The sequence below is a fragment of the Drosophila montana genome, unplaced genomic scaffold, assembly GCF_035044405.1.
Source record: "Drosophila montana isolate Dmon_TW-CO22-7 unplaced genomic scaffold, ASM3504440v1 contig_1_1, whole genome shotgun sequence".
NCBI lineage: Eukaryota > Metazoa > Arthropoda > Insecta > Diptera > Drosophilidae > Drosophila > Drosophila montana.
This window is the reverse complement of record NW_026996920.1, coordinates 540,974-557,776: the sequence shown is the minus strand read 5'-3', so window position 1 is coordinate 557,776 and position 16,803 is coordinate 540,974. Positions and strand designations below refer to the sequence as shown.

At 40.4% G+C, this 16,803-nt stretch overlaps 5 protein-coding genes across 9 annotated transcripts in view; 2 read left to right on the top strand and 3 right to left on the bottom strand.

The window, feature by feature from the left end:
• spir (spire) overlaps window positions 1-8,660 on the top strand; it is a 58,982-nt gene extending 50,322 nt beyond the window's left edge. For 3 of the 5 annotated variants that reach the window (XM_064679379.1, XM_064679378.1, XM_064679380.1), the window contains 6 exons: window positions 1,181-1,257; window positions 1,330-1,522; window positions 6,008-6,162; window positions 6,241-6,840; window positions 6,908-7,227; window positions 7,301-8,660. In XM_064679379.1, coding sequence (XP_064535449.1) covers window positions 1,181-1,257; window positions 1,330-1,522; window positions 6,008-6,162; window positions 6,241-6,840; window positions 6,908-7,227; window positions 7,301-7,523 — 1,568 coding nt within the window. In that variant the 3' untranslated portion in view covers window positions 7,524-8,660. Of the gene's footprint in view, window positions 1-1,180; window positions 1,258-1,329; window positions 1,527-1,890; window positions 1,899-4,249; window positions 4,643-4,867; window positions 4,943-6,007; window positions 6,163-6,240; window positions 6,841-6,907; window positions 7,228-7,300 lie in introns of those variants that run through there. The other 2 variants (XM_064679382.1, XM_064679381.1) reach the window with 2 other exon arrangements.
• Window positions 8,661-8,838: 178 nt separating this feature from the next.
• La (La autoantigen-like) lies at window positions 8,839-10,451 on the bottom strand. Its single transcript, XM_064679388.1, has 2 exons — window positions 9,380-10,451; window positions 8,839-9,310 (listed from the first exon to the last, which is right to left on the bottom strand). The coding sequence occupies exons 1-2, from the start codon at window positions 10,358-10,360 to the stop codon at window positions 9,113-9,115; spliced, it is 1,179 nt and encodes a 392-aa protein (XP_064535458.1). The 5' UTR covers window positions 10,361-10,451; the 3' UTR covers window positions 8,839-9,112.
• Window positions 10,452-12,466: 2,015 nt separating this feature from the next.
• mRpL27 (mitochondrial ribosomal protein L27) lies at window positions 12,467-13,141 on the bottom strand. Its single transcript, XM_064679390.1, has 3 exons — window positions 12,983-13,141; window positions 12,759-12,922; window positions 12,467-12,704 (listed from the first exon to the last, which is right to left on the bottom strand). Exons 1-3 carry the CDS (start codon window positions 13,044-13,046, stop codon window positions 12,501-12,503), a joined length of 432 nt encoding a protein of 143 aa, XP_064535460.1. The 5' UTR covers window positions 13,047-13,141; the 3' UTR covers window positions 12,467-12,500.
• A 32-nt stretch (window positions 13,142-13,173) lies between these two features.
• Window positions 13,174-14,949, top strand: LOC135426330 (uncharacterized). Its single transcript, XM_064679389.1, has 2 exons — window positions 13,174-13,641; window positions 13,698-14,949. The coding sequence occupies exons 1-2, from the start codon at window positions 13,299-13,301 to the stop codon at window positions 14,456-14,458; spliced, it is 1,104 nt and encodes a 367-aa protein (XP_064535459.1). The 5' UTR covers window positions 13,174-13,298; the 3' UTR covers window positions 14,459-14,949.
• On the bottom strand, window positions 14,718-16,797 carry LOC135426328 (uncharacterized). The gene is made up of 3 exons (XM_064679387.1): window positions 16,561-16,797; window positions 16,122-16,493; window positions 14,718-16,071 (listed from the first exon to the last, which is right to left on the bottom strand). Exons 1-3 carry the CDS (start codon window positions 16,714-16,716, stop codon window positions 15,013-15,015), a joined length of 1,587 nt encoding a protein of 528 aa, XP_064535457.1. The 5' UTR covers window positions 16,717-16,797; the 3' UTR covers window positions 14,718-15,012.
• Between the last annotated feature and the right edge of the window lie 6 nt (window positions 16,798-16,803).

The following is a 16,803-nucleotide window of genomic DNA, read 5'->3' as shown; positions in this document are numbered from 1 at the left end:
CATTATCGATGCCACTTTTTGCGTTGACCTGGTTTCAATTTCCAGCCAGTTGGCTGGGTGTGGGGTTGGGGGTAGGGGGCAGTAACAGTTCCGTCCTTCGAGCAAGAACTTTGCATGCGGCACTCCTCAAGTATATCGAAATGAAAGTCGCAGGCGTAATTCCACCTGAAAATTGGACAGCAGAGGATGGTGAAATAACCTAGAGGGGAAGAGACCAGTTTAAATAAAAAAAGTAGCTAATTTTCAAATAAAGTAGATTTGTTTAACAATATTCAAATTAATACAGTCCCCCTAGTTACCCTTTTTTCTGTAAATACATACATACCTAAAGAAGATATGTTACAAAAATTGCGTTCAAACTTAATTTCTTAATTATTTTATAAACAGAACTTTTTGTTACTTTTGAATAACAAAAAGTAAAACTAAATTCCCCTCGCCCAGTTCAGAAGTTCAAACATTTTAACTGGTTTATTTGACTAAAATTTGTTCATGCAATCATGCAGAACATTTTCTTCCTTTCTTAAGTGGACAATAGCAAAAAACGAATGAAAACTGTGCGGAATCCATCTAGAAACTAAATTTGTTCATGGCTTAAAAAACTGACTTAACTAAAAGCTACCAATATATATTCTCCTTTCAAATTTGTTGTAAATAAAACTTTTTATTATTTTAAATAAATAACATGCCGACCCCGCTTGAAGCTGAAACATGCTCTTCGGGTTAATTTCCCAAGCACTTTTACGAGCATTGCACAAGCGGAAGAAAAAACTTGACGGGTAGAACCATTAAAGGCGTTGACTTAACGGTTAGTTGAATGCCCAGACGAGGTACTAAAAAAAAAACAACAACTAAAGAAACAAACCGACAATAAGATGACAAAGTAAAAGAGCAAAGCTCAAGACGTTGTCTAATTGCCGGGCGAGGGGCGAGTCCATGGAGCTGGTTACGCTCTAGACCCCTTCGTGGGCAGGGATGGGGAGGGTTAGTCTCTGCTTGTGCAACTTACCAAGCATGTAATCTAATCAAAGCAGCTGTGAGTGCACTCAGTCACACACACACACACACACATACTCACACACTGACAAGGCAGCATACACATCCATTTTCCCATAGCATTAATTTAGTCTACTTCACTTTCGCTCTGGGTCTAAGAGTTACGTTTCGTCATTTGTTTTTGCAGTGCTTCCAAATTCGACAAACGCGACGCTGTCGCGCTCCCGGCAGCGGCTCATCAAAGTGGATTTCTCAAAGTTGCAGGTGAGTTGTCAGGCGGTGCCACATGCCACACCACACGATTATTCAATATGCGACAAATATTCATCTGGCCAGGACGACGAGCAAATCTTCGATGACTCCAGCATCAGCAGCGGCAACGCCTCCACAGCAGCTGCCGCCGCCCATCTCGCCGAGCTGCATCGTTATTCCCAGCCCAAAATGCCGCCATATCCAATCGGCGGCTACATATTGGGCGGTCAGATGAGGCACGAGTCGCCGGCCTTGCTGATGCGACCGAGACGCACAAGTAAGTATCGATGTCAAACGATATCTATATAGAATATACAACAGATGTTACGAAATGTGCACAAAGTATAAAGGAACAAGTTTTCTGTAATCCAAGCTGATTTCAACTAGAAATACTCGGCTTACTTGGGTTACAACCAGCTTCAGATGAAACAAGTTAAAATCAACTAGTTTGATTAAGTCTAGAAAACACCCTACATGACGAGGAACTAGCTCCGATTGCGATGCTATAAACAAATTTTAATCTACGTTTCTTATATGAGTAACAATATACCAAGTTTTAGCTGGTTCGGAAATACATAGTTTATGGAATCTGATAATCTAATTTTCACTAAATGTTTACTCATAAATAAAACAGAGGAAAAAGAGGAAAGCAAGTTAATAAAAATAGGAATAAGTACTTCACATAAAGAACTCCCTATTTTGATAAAAAATAACTTAAAAAAAACGGGCTACAAACTTTACACAATGAGCTATTTTTAAATACCATATTTTATTATTATTATGATGGAGGCAAGTTAAATATTGCAAGTAAATATTGCGCGTAATTCGCTTTTTCATGGTTCATAATAATTTACCTTGACAAGAGTTTTAAACATTTTAAAGATTGAAATCCCTTAGCTCCAACCTCTTTCAATTTGTCCATGGATGATTGAAGGTGTCGGTTAATTTAATGAAACCAATTATATATACAAACATAGATATATAATGGTAGTTTGTTGCTGCACTTATAAGCAGATGCTTAAGATAGTTGGGTCAAAGTAGTCGCCAAATAACTTATAATGTCCAATATATTTAAAAACAATATATATTGAATATAAATAAATTTATATTGAATGCAAGTTTTGATATCTCTATATATAAAACTGTTTGTCCTGACTGACTGACTGACTGACTGACTGACTGATTGGTGATCAACGCACAGCCCAAACCGTAAGAGTTAGGAAGCTGAAATTTTCACTGTAGCTACCTTATGTGATGTAGGTGCACGTTAAGACGGGGTTTCGGGAAATTCCACCCGCAAGTGTGGAAAAATCGCGAAAAACGTTTGTATGTAACTTTTTTGTTTACCATCCGATCGGCCTCAAATTTATTTTCAAAGGTCTTTGTTCAAATTCATTTGAGGGGTGTTTCCCACTTTTTGGAAAATGCATGCCTCCTTGGTGGAAATGGGGGTCAAAAATTTGGTGGGTGACGTTTCGCCCTCAAATTCATTTCCAAGTATCTATATGAAAATTCATTTGAGACGTGTTTTTCACTTTTCGCAGAATTCAAACTTCTTCGGGGGGAATGCGATTCAAAGATTTTTTGGGCGAAGTTTTAAGTTGTGTCCGATTTGCTTCAAACTTATTTTCAAAGCTCTCCATAAGAACTTAATGAACACGTATTTCAGCGATTTGGGAAATTCCACCCGCAACAGTGGTAAATTGGCGGAAAACGGTTGTATGAAAGTTTTTTGTTTACCATCGGATCGGCCTCAAACTTATTTTCAAAGATCTTTGTTCAAATTTATTTGAGGGGTGTTTCACACTTTTCGAAAAATCCGTTCCTCCTTGGTGGAAATGGAGGTCAAAGATTTGGTGGGTGACGTTTCGCGCTCAAATTCATTTCCAAAGATCTATAAGAAAAATCATTTGAGACGTGTTTCACACTTTTCGCAGAATCCAAACTTTCTCGGGTGGAATGCGACTCAAAGATTTTTTGTGCGAAGTTTTAAGTTGTGTCCGATTTGCTTCGAGCTTATTTTCAAAGCTCTCCATAAGAACTTAATGAATACGTATTTCAGCGAATTGGGAAATTCCACCCGCAACAGTAGTAAATTGGCGGAAAACGGTTGTATGAAAGTTTTTTGTTTACCATCCGATCGGCCCCAAACTCATTTTCAAAGATCTATGTTCAAATTCATTTGAGGGGTGCTTCACTCTTTTTGAAAAATCCATCCCTCCTTGGTGCAAATGGGGGTCGAAGATTTGGTGGATGACGTTTTGTGTTCAAATTTATTTCCAAAGATCTATAAGAAACATCATTTGAGACGCGTTTCACATTTTTCGAAAAAACCTAACCTCCTTCGGTGGAAAATGCATTTCAAAGTTTTTTTTGGTGAATTTTAAGTTTGTTTGATTCCCGTCCGATCAGTTTCAAAATCATTTTCAAAGCTTTTAGAAAACATTAATTTTATAACATACGTGCGACGGGCAAGGCCGGGTTATACCCGCTAGTATATATATATATATATATATGTATATATAGAAAAAGATTATGATACATTCTTGCTGCTTAGCTTACACCCTTTAAAAGTTATGAAATATATTAAAAATATGATTTAGTTTATTCAACAATGAGCCCTTATTACGATTTCGATTCCAAGATTTGAATTGGAAATAGTTCAAGAGATTCCATATAAACGAATCTCTTATTTGAATACATTTGGGACTAGCATGAACATTATTTTTATATTAATCATAAATAAATGTAAATAATTTTTTTGGCAAGATTTATTGGATCAACTTTGTTATAAATAAAAAAATAATAACAATAAATTAATTCCAGTTAAATATATTAACCTGTTCCTTCGTACTTTGTGTCACACTTAACTTGAGTACACTATATATAATTTAATATATTGACGCGGTTTTGTTTTTATTTAAAATTTTATTTTTGTTTTATTTCTTACTTTTTCCACACTTTCCACAAAACCAAACACAAAAAAAACTTTACTTTTGCGAAGGTATTTGATCGTTTGTTTAAACATGGCCTATTTATTGATATGCACACAACTACCGCTAATTAATTATGTTTTATGATTTTGTTGACAAAATCAAATGTATTATATTTTGCCAAACGCACTAAGAACAAATGAGAACCGATCTGATAAATATATATTAAGATGAAATATATAGTTGGTTGGAGAGCAGTTGGTGTGGGCGCAGGCTGAAGACAATTGATGCCGGTTAAGGATATGCACACACACACAGACACACAACAAACACACACCCACAACACAACAAGAAGAAATAATCTCGAAATATTTGTAACAACAAAAAATACACAACAAATTACAAACAAAAAAATACTTTAAACAAGTATAAAACATAATAAAAACAGAAATATTATATAAAAACTATGTTGCATGACAAACTTATTTTTTATATATGCAAACTAACATTTTGGTTGATGTGCTGAAATATTTAATTTATTAATTAATATATCTTTAACTTTCAATTTGAAAAATACAAAAACAAATACGCTTTAAATTAAAAAAAAATTATACAAAAATCACGATCAAAATGAAAAATTTGCACACGCTGCCTTAAACTATGCAACACTTTTTTTTCGCGCTGGGCAGAGGATCAGCCGCCGCCGCCGCATCAGCAGCAAGCGCAGGACGAATATCGCAGATTCTACGATAATGCCTTGGAATGTAAATATGCGAGAATATTCGAAGATTTACCTCGTTCTTAGCTTTTTTTATCTGCTTGCCATCGCTCACATATTCGATGCATTCAAAATTAAAACGATTACAAAACTGCATTAATCGCTCATTGTTAAAACATTAATTTTATCACACAAATAAATACATCCTTCTAAATGAATGCAGCTATGCGTGACATATTACCTTAGAATCGAAAATTGGCTTTGAATCGCATTATTAACCGTAACAGCTAAGTTTCTTATCGATAACATCAAATATCGTGTTCATAATCGATAACACATCAAATTCCACACCATCAAACTGCATAACTAATAAAATTAACGCCATGGAAATTGTTGTGGACATGTCGTCTTCGTTAAAACATTTAAGTATCTGCCCGGGTAGCAATAAAGCGACTATAATTATGTGTTAGGAGCATTTTAATTGTTATCGATATCGATAACTTATTACTATTAATTAAATTTCATTGACAGCTCTGAAGATCTTCAAGCGATACAAATAATGCTATTGAGAGTAGTTCATCCTTTTTTAGATTTATAAAGTATATAGTATCCCTTGAGTCAACATTATTCCTTTATTCCAACTTCAACAACGTCTCTTGAAATCTCTGAGGAACTATTTATAATTCAATTAAGCGAGCAAAATCGTGTAACTAAGGTTATTTGTTGTTTATGATTTTAATTGGTTCTAATTGAATCAATCTACCATTTCTCAGGTAGCTGATGATTGATTGATTTTGAATAGAATTTCAATTAGTTTCCATACGTTTGAAAGTCTTTTGTCTCCCCACACATACATTAAATACATACACATATACATACATATACTTCACACACATGTGACGCTCCCCTTCGCCCCTGTCACCTGTCCACTCTGCCCACTGCTTGCTGAATGCCTCGTTCTCGTTTTCGCTATCGTTTGCTCCACTATTTTTATACACATCGACACACACATACTATATAACGCATACGCAATGTTGACCGACCTTCCATTGAATGCCGCATCACAACTAATGGCCACCCGCCGCCTCCTCTTCCTCTCTGCTTTCCACAGCCTATGACCTGGCTACACAGAGCGAGTCGCGACGCGCCTCCGCCCGCCGTCACACCATCGTTGGCTGCCAGAGCAACCTGGACGAGACGCACTCGATGCCGCCCACGCGTCCCGAGTCCCGTCAGTCGGATGACGTCAGCAGCTCCTCGAAAGAGGTGAGTTGAGCAGAACCTGGTTGTAATTAATCTTATGACGCATCCGTTAAACTTATTTCACCTTCTCTGCTTGCACAGCCGTTGAAGAAGACACCTGAAGCGCCACAGTCACTGGAGCAGCAGCAGCAGCAGCAGCAGACACGTGGAATGTCTGGAACTGGAGCTGACGAGACGGCGTCGCATTCAACATCCTCGCTTGGCCCATGGAACAAGTCCTTTATGGACAAACAGACCTGGATGGAACGTGGTGATGATCGGCTGTCTGTCACGCTAGCAGAGATCGTTCACATACGTTCCGTCATGACCAAGGCTGAGCTAGAGGGCCTGCCCATGGATGTGCGCGTCAAGGAGGATGTTGAAAAGCGTCGTGTCTGCTTTCTCTGCCTGCGCACACGCTTCTCCTTCTTTGGGCCATGGGGCATCCAGTGCAAGCTGTGCCAGCGCACCGTCTGCGCCAAGTGCTATACCAAGATGCGCATACCCTCGGAGCATTTTCGCAATGTGCCGCTGGTGCTGATCTCACCCTCGCTGCTGTCCAGCCCGGCCAGCTCGAGCACGCCATCGCCATCGCACCATGCCGCCCACCACGCGCACTCCTCATCGACGGGCAACATCATGGACGATCAGTTTCCCAAATCGCTGATCGAGCGCCTCCTGCGTTCCGAGTCAGATCGCAAGGTGAGTCCAAGAGCTCTTCAAAGGGAACTGAACATTCATAATTAGCTATTTCATTGACCATTCGCAGACTCGCAGCACAGTGGGAAGTGCACCCTCATCGCCCAAGCACCAAAGATCAAACATGAGTACGCCGGGCATCAGTGTTGGCCCAGGCTCTGCGGCTGCAGCAGCCGCTGCCACTGGCCAAGCCGTGGAGGCGTTGCACGATCAGGCATCCATGTCCGCCTCCTACTCCGGGGCCATGCGGCCGTCGGGCGTGCATCAGTACCAGCAAAAGCAGCAGCACTACAACAACGCCATGTCCCGCAGCATGGAGGGACCGCGCAGTCTGCCCGTGCACAGTCCGGCCCATCGGCCACTGTCCAACAGCAGCACTCTGGAGCGCAAGTAAGTATTGGGCTGAGTAGCACGACAAGCAGGATAGTAGCTTATATTTTTCTCTCTTTTGCTCTCCCAACAGATCCCGTTTCTCGCGCGGTTTTGCCCTCTTCTCCTCGGGCAGCCATTTGGCGCAGACGCAACAGGATCAGAAGGAGAATCTGCGCGGCGAGCAGGTGACCGTTTGCAACGATTGCCAGGGCCTGGTCAATGAGATCACCAGCTCCGTTAAACAAAAGCGCAGCTCGGCGCGTAATCGGACGATACAGAATCTCACGCTGGATCTGACGCCTGTCTGGAAATAAAACTCGTTACCCAGATGAAGGCAGCCAACAGCGCACTATTAACTACATAGCACACATTATATATAGCTATATAAATTTACATATGCATATTTTGGATGGACTGTTGTATACATAAGATGGAGAGGAAGACAAAGAGAGAGAGAGAGAGTTTGAGTTGAAGCCAGCGCCTGGATATCGTTGTAAATCGTTAGATCGTGTTAGCCTAATGATAAGTAAAAAATAACCCCTAGCAAAAAGAAGGCAACGCTGTATATTTCTTCTTCCGACTAGGAAATAGCTTGAGCGCGCACCCCACCATATACACACACTCGTAGATAGTCTACAGATACTACATAAACATATACATACATATATATATATATATACATATAGATAAAGACAAAGAAAAACGTGCGAAATACGATACGATGACGTTGTTTGTAATTGTTTAATTTATGTATAAATGTTGATTAAGTCTCGTATAACTCGTATCTACATATGACAAATGCACAGACCCTAACAAAACAGCCGAACAATACAATATATATATAACGAAACCACATTAGCAGTTATTCAAGTATATATAGGTTATCATTATTATCAAATCCAAAGCACTCTATAGCTTATGCCTTCGATTGCGCATGAGCCTTAACGATTGAATCCTTAAGTTGAATATAGACAAAGTTAAGGAACTACTGTTGTAAATTATCTGCTTGCACAGATCCATTTTGTTTGATTTCCCTGTTGGAAATGAAGAGAAAATTCGTTTTGTTTTTCATTTAAGTACCCACAACCTCCTTTCAAGCTGACTTTCGCTACTCTCATATTCTATATAAACCTATAAATAAATTTAAATTGTGACTAGTTTAAAGCTAAATATAATTTTACACCTAATTCCAATTAGATAATAGTTTAACTACAAGATGAAGAAAACAAATTTTGAAAATTTTATGTTTCTTTTTTTTGCGTATTGTAATTTGTAAATGCATTTAATAATTGTAATTTATGAAGTTTATATTAATTTTTTATTGTTTTTAAGTTGAATCATATGTATGTATATTGATATTGCTATCATTTAACAAACACACACACACACAACACACAAGAAAAGAACGAAAATACACAAACCAGCAATAAAAATAAAAACTACTAAAAAAAATAACTGAATTCTGTTTCATTCAATTAGGTTCGATTTCTGCGGTTAAAATGAGACGATTTAAAAAGTTTAAGGCAAAGTAAAAGAATCAACTGATACGATCAGCATATATCCCTGCAGTCCCTTCAATGATTCTCTGCTAATTTGTTTTAAACCAAGCAACAGACAACATCGAATATATACAAGATAGATTACAAACTGATATTTATTTTAATGTTTTTTAAGCAAAGAAAAAACAAAACATGTTCAGTAGTAAAAATAAATTAGAGTTCCTCTCAAATTATGTAAATTGTACATATTTCTCAGATATACGGATCTCAGACTTACGTATGCCTAATGTTACTGGAAAACTAGTAATAGTAGCAATTGGATGTCACAAAATGGTTGCTTAAAGCTAACAACTAGAACTAACATTTTCATCTGCATCTGGAGTCTAGCACAACTGAGTGTCTCGCTACTCTGAGCGCTGCTTCTTGTTGTTGTTCCTGTTGTCGTTGCCGCCGTGACGTTTGCGGCCGAAGCGCTTGTTGTTCTTGCCGCGTGTGAAGTCGCGACGCTTCTTCATGAATTCGATAGCCTTGTCCAAGAACTCTTTTTCCTCATCCTCGGTGGCCTTGCGCAGTGTGAGGGAGACTTCATCGTTAAACTTGAGCTGTAAAGTGGAGACATGAAAAATCAATATTAGTAATAGAAACGAGGAAGTGTCATAAGGAGATGTCACCTTGGCATCGTCCACTTTGGCAATGTATTTCTCGGCCGCATCCGCCTCTGTGAGACGTACGGAGCCCTTGGTATCGCCCTTGTTGAACTCAATGTACGCAATATCAAAGTCCTTGACTTTCTCAAAGGCTTCGCGTATCTCCTCGCGTGTGACAGTGTCTGGGGCACCCTCAAAGACAACAATCGCGTTTTTGGGCAATTCAATTTCTGGTTCAGGCTTGGGCTCCTTCTTGTTCTTGCGTTTCTCGTTCTTTTTTTGATATTCCTCCTGCTTCTCCTTTAAATATTCAATTTGCCACTTGCGCAGCAACTCACGCTCTTTGTAAACGATCTTCTCCTTCTCGAAAAACTCTTTGGCTTGTTCCTTCTTTTCGAAAGTGACAAAAATACTGCCCTTGAACTTGTACGACTTTGTGGGCTTGTCGTAATGTTTGCGCATTGTCACATTTACCACCTTTTCGTAGGCGCTGACAAAATCAAGTATTTCAGTCATTTGGGCGTCCAATGGGAACCCCTTAGCGTAAACGGTGCGTTCCTGAATCTCCTTGCGCCGCTCCTCATTGTGTTCCGGCACGGGTCGCTCGGTGTGACGGCGCAAGCTCTGTTTGTCCTCGCTGATCTCCACCAGGCCTTCGTCAGATTTGTTGAGTGCATTAACAATCTCATCGAAGTCTGTGGTAAGCGATGCCAAACGTTTGAATGTGACCAGCACTGAGAGCGGCACCCAGCCGCCCTCGTTCTTTGATATCTGCTCGCTGAGGAATTTGTCTCGATGCAGATTAGCATCACCAAAGTAGTATTCAACTTGGCGAATGATTGCGCGCTCTTGCTTACTGTATTCTTCAGCAGCGGGAGCCTCCGGATCCTCTTTCTTTACATCTCCGTTTTTGTCGGCCACTGACTCGACTACATCTTCTACCTTTTCAGCCTCCTTCACTTCAGCGCTCACCTCAGCGTTTGGTGTTTCTGCAACTGCGGCCATTGTATTTTCTTCCTTTTTTTTTTTTATCTATTTAGATATTTTCTCAAAGAAAATAATACGAGCGATGTGCTGCGATGCAAAACACGTGTGAGGCAGGCGGCAATAGAACTGTCAAGCCGATGGCATTATCGATACATTGGGGTAGACCAAAAAGTACAAAATTATCGATATATTGTAATTGAAATAACTAAGGCAATGTTAAACAACGCTGCAACGACACTGTTATGCATATGTATTGTTAGAACTGTTTAATTAAATGTTTGGTCAAACCATTTTTTTTCCGATATGTGAAATGTTTGGACTTTAGTTAGTCGCTGTGCGAAAGTGTAGCCAAAAAAAAAAAACCAAACATTTTGGACCCAAAGACTCATTTAATATTAAAGTTTCGGTATTGTGTGTAATGATAATTTAAAAAAAAAACTCATATTTTAATTAATCATAATTCTTCTACAAATCAGTCAAAAGGAATTCTATTGGAAAGCATGTTGACATGATTTCATTTGGGTAAACAAAAAGTATTGTTAATAATAATAAGTAAATTATAAAGCGGGTTTCATTAATATTAAGTATAAGTAATAGAAAACAAAAAAAATTCCAGGCACAAGTTTTCTATTTTTTGGCATATTTCAGATCAAGTTTTCGCATGACAATGCGCTCCTTCGATTCCAGTTTAAGACGCTCCAAACGCTCGTTTGCCCTGATGTCAAACATTTTTATGTCCAATTCCTTTTCCCGCAAACGAAGCTCCATTAGTCTGAAGTCAGTCTCGGTGGGTACGGTTCCTTGCTGAACAGTTATGGTAGGATTTGCGAGTACCATGGCTTCATCCGGGGATTCTCTCTCAGTTGATAGAGCAGCAGTTGAAGAAACATCAATCTCTGTAATCTCTCTTATGATGCAGTCGGCACACGTGTTACTTATATCGAGCCGAGCTTGTGGGGTCTCTTGTTCAGCGGGTGACTCGCTTGTTGTTGCTGCTTGCGAGGTCGTGGAATCAGTTAGCATTGGTTCTTCTCTCTGTGGAGGGGCGATTTGCTTGCTTGGTGCCTGAATGCTACTCAATGCAATTTCTGTTGGTTTTAAAACCGCCGGCGAGCTAGTGACCTGTTCTTTTTTGACACAAGCTGGTTTAACCACATTTCCGAGAGGAGCTTCAGCATTTGTTGGGGAGGGCAATTGCACCATAAATCTTGGGGAAATTGTCGAACATTCGGAGAGGTTTTCGTCAATGTCAGTTGCCGCTTCTTCGACAGCTAGCTTGGGATGTAGTGCAGATATTTGGCCCCCTGCACATATTGTGTTTCTCCGGCCCGGAAGGGATTTCTTGAACATTTCATGCAGCTGCCTGTAGTAGGGGCAGGCTTTCAAAACTTCCGACATGGGAAACTGTTTATTGGTAGCTATCAAAGCCTTCGCTCTCTTGTACGATGTTATCAGGTTTTTAACTTTGCAGCGCACCACAGTATGACGGGAATCTAGTTTTAGGTCTTGAGCCATCTTCTTATAATACACAGTACCGGTGGGTAATTCGAACGGATTCTTTCGAATGAATTTAAAGATCTTATCGACCTCTTCAGGGCTCCATCTTTTATTTTTTTTTGCATCTTCATTTGAAAGTCGTCTCGTCATTTTCAGGCAGCGCCCACAATTGCTCCTTGACTGATTTTATACTTGCCACTCAATTCCTTTCTATGATACGATGATGCATGGGATCTCTGGTGTGTCTTTTAGGCCGGCGTCGATTCTTGGACAGCGTTGTTTTGGGCTTCTCCGTGCTTTCCAAAACCCGTCGAATATGTTAATAGATTTTGTTATAAATTGAAAAAGCGTTTCCAGTTTCCAGGGCAGACTATTTAATCACTTTATCAATAAATAATGCATTTAGCATAATCATCAGAATTGAACGTAAAAAGGCGTTCGGCAAACAGAGGACATTTGTAATACCGATAAATATGAATATTTGCTATCGAGAAAACGTTGCGCCTTTTGCAGCACTGCGTGAAGCGAATGCCGCAATGTGGATGGATTGTAATTCAAAAAAGTTCGATAGCCTGTTGAATATTATTAAGGGTACTATTGCTACTAAAATATGTTTACGATAACAAATTTTGTTTTTGTTTTTATTTTTATCTAAAACAATTCAGATTTCCTCAACGAGGCGAAACCTCTGGTGCTGCTCTTCCGGAATAACATTGAAAAATTTCTTATAAATAGTTTGATCTTGTCGACCGGCATAGTTGCGCTGAACCCAGGTGTGGTCCCAGTTTGGTTCAATGGTCTCGCAGCTTACTATAACTCTGCCGTGTTCCAAGGCAAACAATGTGCCGTTGCGTCCGAAGCCAACCTATAGGAGAACTTCGGGTATAAAACAATTTCAGCATATTCAGCAGTTACTTACATTCAAGCCGGGATGAAAGCGGGTCGTTAACTGTGTTGCCAATATTGTTCCTTGGGAAACATAGTGCCCATCTAGCACTCGCCATCCACGATGTTTTGGGCGCGGATGGCCCTTCTTGTTGCGTGTGCTGCCACCGGTTTTTTTGCTGGCGTTTCGTATTGTTGCTACAAGGGTAAGAACAGATGTTAAGGTATTTATTTTGCATGGGATTGACAACTACTTACTCAAGAGTGGCTGATCAGCCTTAAGGCATTGTAAGGAGAGCTTTTGCATTATATTGAACGACATTTTATTTGTTTGGCGTTTTGCTCGACTGTTTATGCAACTGAGTAGCAGTGTGACCGCATGCGACAATCGAAAAAATATTCTTTAATTGAAAAATACCATTTTAACAATGTTATCGTAAATAACATATGTTAATACCACAGAACGATGGGAACAGTTGCCAGCGTTTCTCTACTAAGGCGCTTAGAATAATTGTCCAGCAACAGCTGGCGGTATAAATAAGTGTGAATTTGCCGGCTTAGTTTATTTAAAAAAATGGAGCTAACTGTGAAAACGTCTGAGCCACCTGCACAGGTGAATGACACTGCCCTTCGGCTTAGGACACGGGAGTACGCTCGACAACAACGCAAAGATTTACGTATGGATACAACGGATGCACTGCGCTTCGGTTTGGGGCAAATTAAGGATAAAATAAGCGAATTGGAAAATCTGGGAATCAAAGATGTGCAGGGTATGGCTAGTCGTATTAAGCGACGCAAACACGCAACCGTGGAGGACATGTACCGCCTGAGCCACGCCTTTTTGCAGGGCAACGCAAATATCAACGCCTTTGCTGAAGTTCAGGGCGCAACTCAAGTGATAATTAAGGAGCTGACAGGTAGCTAAAAGTAACCCAATAAACTTCTTCATTTCTGACTGTCGTGTCCTGAACAGGTACCCATATGCAGCGTCAGATTGAGGCTGCCGAATGCTTGTGCAACTTTTCACTGGGAGAAGCGCATGTTTGTGAGAAAATAACAGCGCTGGCTGGCAGCTACCTAGTTACGCTTTTGAATAGTCGAAAGCCGCGATTGAAGCGCAGTTGCCTTTGGACATTAGCCAACATTTTGGCCACATGCCGCAAGTCCGCTAGCATGTTGCTGCAGATGCAATTGGCGACCAAATTGTGGAAAATTTATACGCTACCGTCAGACGATCTCCAGGGCTACCAGGAAGATGCTGGCATTTGCTTGTATTTGATAGCCAGTCATGCAGCTTCCTCCATAACCGTCGACGATCGCCGACACATTGCCAAGAATCTGCACAAGAAGAAGCCAGCGGAACCGGCTGCCGAATATTACATGTTTATTGTATTTCAGTTGGAAATTGTAAGCAGAGAGCGGGATTTGTGCGCGCAGCATTTTCAGCATTTGTACAACTTTTTTATGGCCAATCGGAGTATTGGTTTTAACACTTCCGCCGATAAGCTACGCACCGTCTACGGAGTGCGCGTGCTAGCCAACATTTTTGCTGCACGCCCATCTGTTGGCCAATTGGAAATGCAGGTGGAGCATCTTGTGAACGCTTTAAATCAACTATTTGCCCTACGCGATACCAGTCTAACTATGAACTTGATGCAGCTGCTGAAAAATCTAATGGATACGCAACTGCTGGACAACGATCTCGTAATGAAACACGTTCGAGTCTATGCTTAGCCAGGTACAGTTAAGATATGTTGACATTTAAGTTAAGCATTAAAACACGGCTTTGAAGTTTCCTGTTACATATTAACCATAAAAACCGTTGAAGAAGAAGTGATCACAGCATAGAAATTATCGCGAATGTGTTAAGCATAGAGACATCTCCGACCCCATTAAGCTATCGTCTTGAAACTTTTCATATTGGCATCCTGCTGCACAAAGTGCGAAAGTTCCTTGAAATTTCAAAATATTTGAGAAATAAACAGAGGGCGAATTTGATTAGATAGTCTTAAAGAGCATATATAGCCCTGAAATAGCTGGTTTATTCGACATTTTATGGTTTATATAAATATAGAAATGGTTTAAAAATACTTTTAAGTTTCCTTAGGGATGTAGATGAAAACATTCAATGTTGATATACATACAAAGGACAGACAGTTGCCACATATAAAAAAAGGAACTAAAAATGAATAAAATAAAACAATGCACAAGATGAATACAATAAATTGTAAGGAAGTGATTCAGACTTAAATATGTTACGGAATAAAATGAAACTAAGCTAAAATAAATTAAATATCATCTTCGAATAGGGCAATTATTCGACGGCGTTGTGCGTCCTCGTCCTTAGCGTTGCTAACATTGCACTGTCCATTATGATGCATAACATTATGAATCTCCAGTTCGCTAACGGATTCGAATACCAAATTGCATTGGCTGCAACGCGCCGCTGAGAAAGGCGTAAACGTTGCACTTGTGGGCGTGGCTGGCACTGGCGACTGCTGCTGTGGCGTGACGTTGGCTCGCTGCAACTTCTCTAGAAATGTGGCACGTGCCCGCTCCTCATGCAACGGTGCAACCGCTGCAGCAACAGACGTAGGGCCTTTGCATCTTATAGGTATAGGCTTCTTTACCACTAGTTTGGGCGTGTTTTGCGAGTTGCGACTCTCAGAGCGCTCAATAGCATACAGTACATTGTTCTCAACAGTTATTGGGGTGTTAGTACCGCTCTTAAATTTAAGCAAGGAGTTGCTAAAGAGGGCATCATCATTTGATGGGGATGGGAAACTATCCCATCCGGTGGAACACTTCGGTGCGGCCTCTGGTGCTGGCTCACTTTTCTCCGTTTTGTCACAGCTGCCATTAGTTATTTTACTCTGATTTAGTTTATCGGCCAGATCGGTATCGATCGAGTGCTCCTGCAACCAGGTGCAGGTTTTGTGTAGAGCAAATATCATACGTCTGATGAACTCGTGTGGTGACACCATCTTTTGACGCTTTATCTCCAGCAGTTTGTTGACTTCCGAAACAAAACTGATGAACTGATATTCCACGCAATTGTCAAGATGCATTTGGTGCGAGTCTTCGTGCATATAGCGCTTGGAGCAGGCCGGGCACTTGCGCTCCTTCCACATAGGTTCGGGTATATTGACTTTGATGTCCCTGAGCTGAGCCTGCTCCATGGGATCATCCTCCTCGAAATTCGTTTCGGTGTAGTTATAGCAATTCTTGTGCTTGCGTGACAGCGCATTCTCCTCATTGTCATCGCTAGAGGTGACGGCTGCATAGTCTTCTTCCTCGCCATTTCCGCTGCCGCTGCCAGCGCTGGTCGATGGCAGCTCCACTGTTGCCTGTTAATCACATGTTATTTTGTTGCTTAATATAAGGTTGAGCTGCCTACCTGTGTAGCATTTCGATGCTTTTCGAATAAATCGTTCAAGTAGCGTATGCGTCGCTCGTTGTTGCCGCATTGTTGGGGCACAGTCTGATTAAGCAGTTTTTTGTGCACTTTATCCGTTCTTTCCAGCTTGGCGCTGTTATTGTTTAGCAGGAGATTGTGCACCGGTCTTTGCTCCACATAGCTCAGCTGCTCTGGCGTAAAGAGTGCAGTTTCCTTGTCACCTTTATTTTTGACTGACTTCTGTTGATATAGCTCGATTAGCTTAAGGCTAAGAGCGTTTTTAATGCACTGTTCGCGGAATGTTACAGCGTGTTTTAAATACGATATGCAGAGTGCACATATAAATGATGGCAGTCCATCATCTGGAGAGTTCTATAGAGCCAAATTAAAAATCAAAAAAACTTTAAAGCTGACACAAAATGTAATAAAAAATATTTACTTTCAGTCCGGATGTCTCTTCAAGCAATACGTTAATTGGTTTCTGATAATTCAGAAACTCATTAGTCGAGCCGTGCAAATATGTGGGTATTTTGGCAAAGATATTGTAGTCTGCGGGACTGCTACATATGCGGCAAATATTTCCCCACGTCGTCATAGTCTTTTATATTTATAAATATTGAAAATATCGACTAGACTAAACAAAACAACAGTATACAAAAAGGGCAAGTGTTACTCTATTGGA

What these genes read in the sequence shown, in the direction of transcription:
- La (XM_064679388.1), bottom strand. Translation starts at nt 10,360, where the DNA reads ATGGCCGCAGTTGCAGAAACACCAAACGCTGAGGTGAGCGCTGAAGTG. An exon ending in CCAAAGTGGACGATGCCAAG is followed by an intron (nt 9,311 to 9,379) that starts GTGACATCTCCT and finishes TCCACTTTACAG; the next exon opens with CTCAAGTTTAACGATGAAGT.
- mRpL27 (XM_064679390.1), bottom strand. Translation starts at nt 13,046, where the DNA reads ATGTCGTTCAATATAATGCAAAAGCTCTCCTTACAATGCCTTAAGGCT. An exon ending in GGCTGATCAGCCACTCTTGA is followed by an intron (nt 12,923 to 12,982) that starts GTAAGTAGTTGT and finishes TTACCCTTGTAG; the next exon opens with CAACAATACGAAACGCCAGC. An exon ending in GCTTTCATCCCGGCTTGAAT is followed by an intron (nt 12,705 to 12,758) that starts GTAAGTAACTGC and finishes GTTCTCCTATAG; the next exon opens with GTTGGCTTCGGACGCAACGG.
- LOC135426330 (XM_064679389.1), top strand. Translation starts at nt 13,299, where the DNA reads ATGGAGCTAACTGTGAAAACGTCTGAGCCACCTGCACAGGTGAATGAC. An exon ending in GATAATTAAGGAGCTGACAG is followed by an intron (nt 13,642 to 13,697) that starts GTAGCTAAAAGT and finishes TGTCCTGAACAG; the next exon opens with GTACCCATATGCAGCGTCAG.
- LOC135426328 (XM_064679387.1), bottom strand. Translation starts at nt 16,716, where the DNA reads ATGACGACGTGGGGAAATATTTGCCGCATATGTAGCAGTCCCGCAGAC. An exon ending in AAGAGACATCCGGACTGAAA is followed by an intron (nt 16,494 to 16,560) that starts GTAAATATTTTT and finishes TTGGCTCTATAG; the next exon opens with AACTCTCCAGATGATGGACT. An exon ending in AGCATCGAAATGCTACACAG is followed by an intron (nt 16,072 to 16,121) that starts GTAGGCAGCTCA and finishes TGTGATTAACAG; the next exon opens with GCAACAGTGGAGCTGCCATC.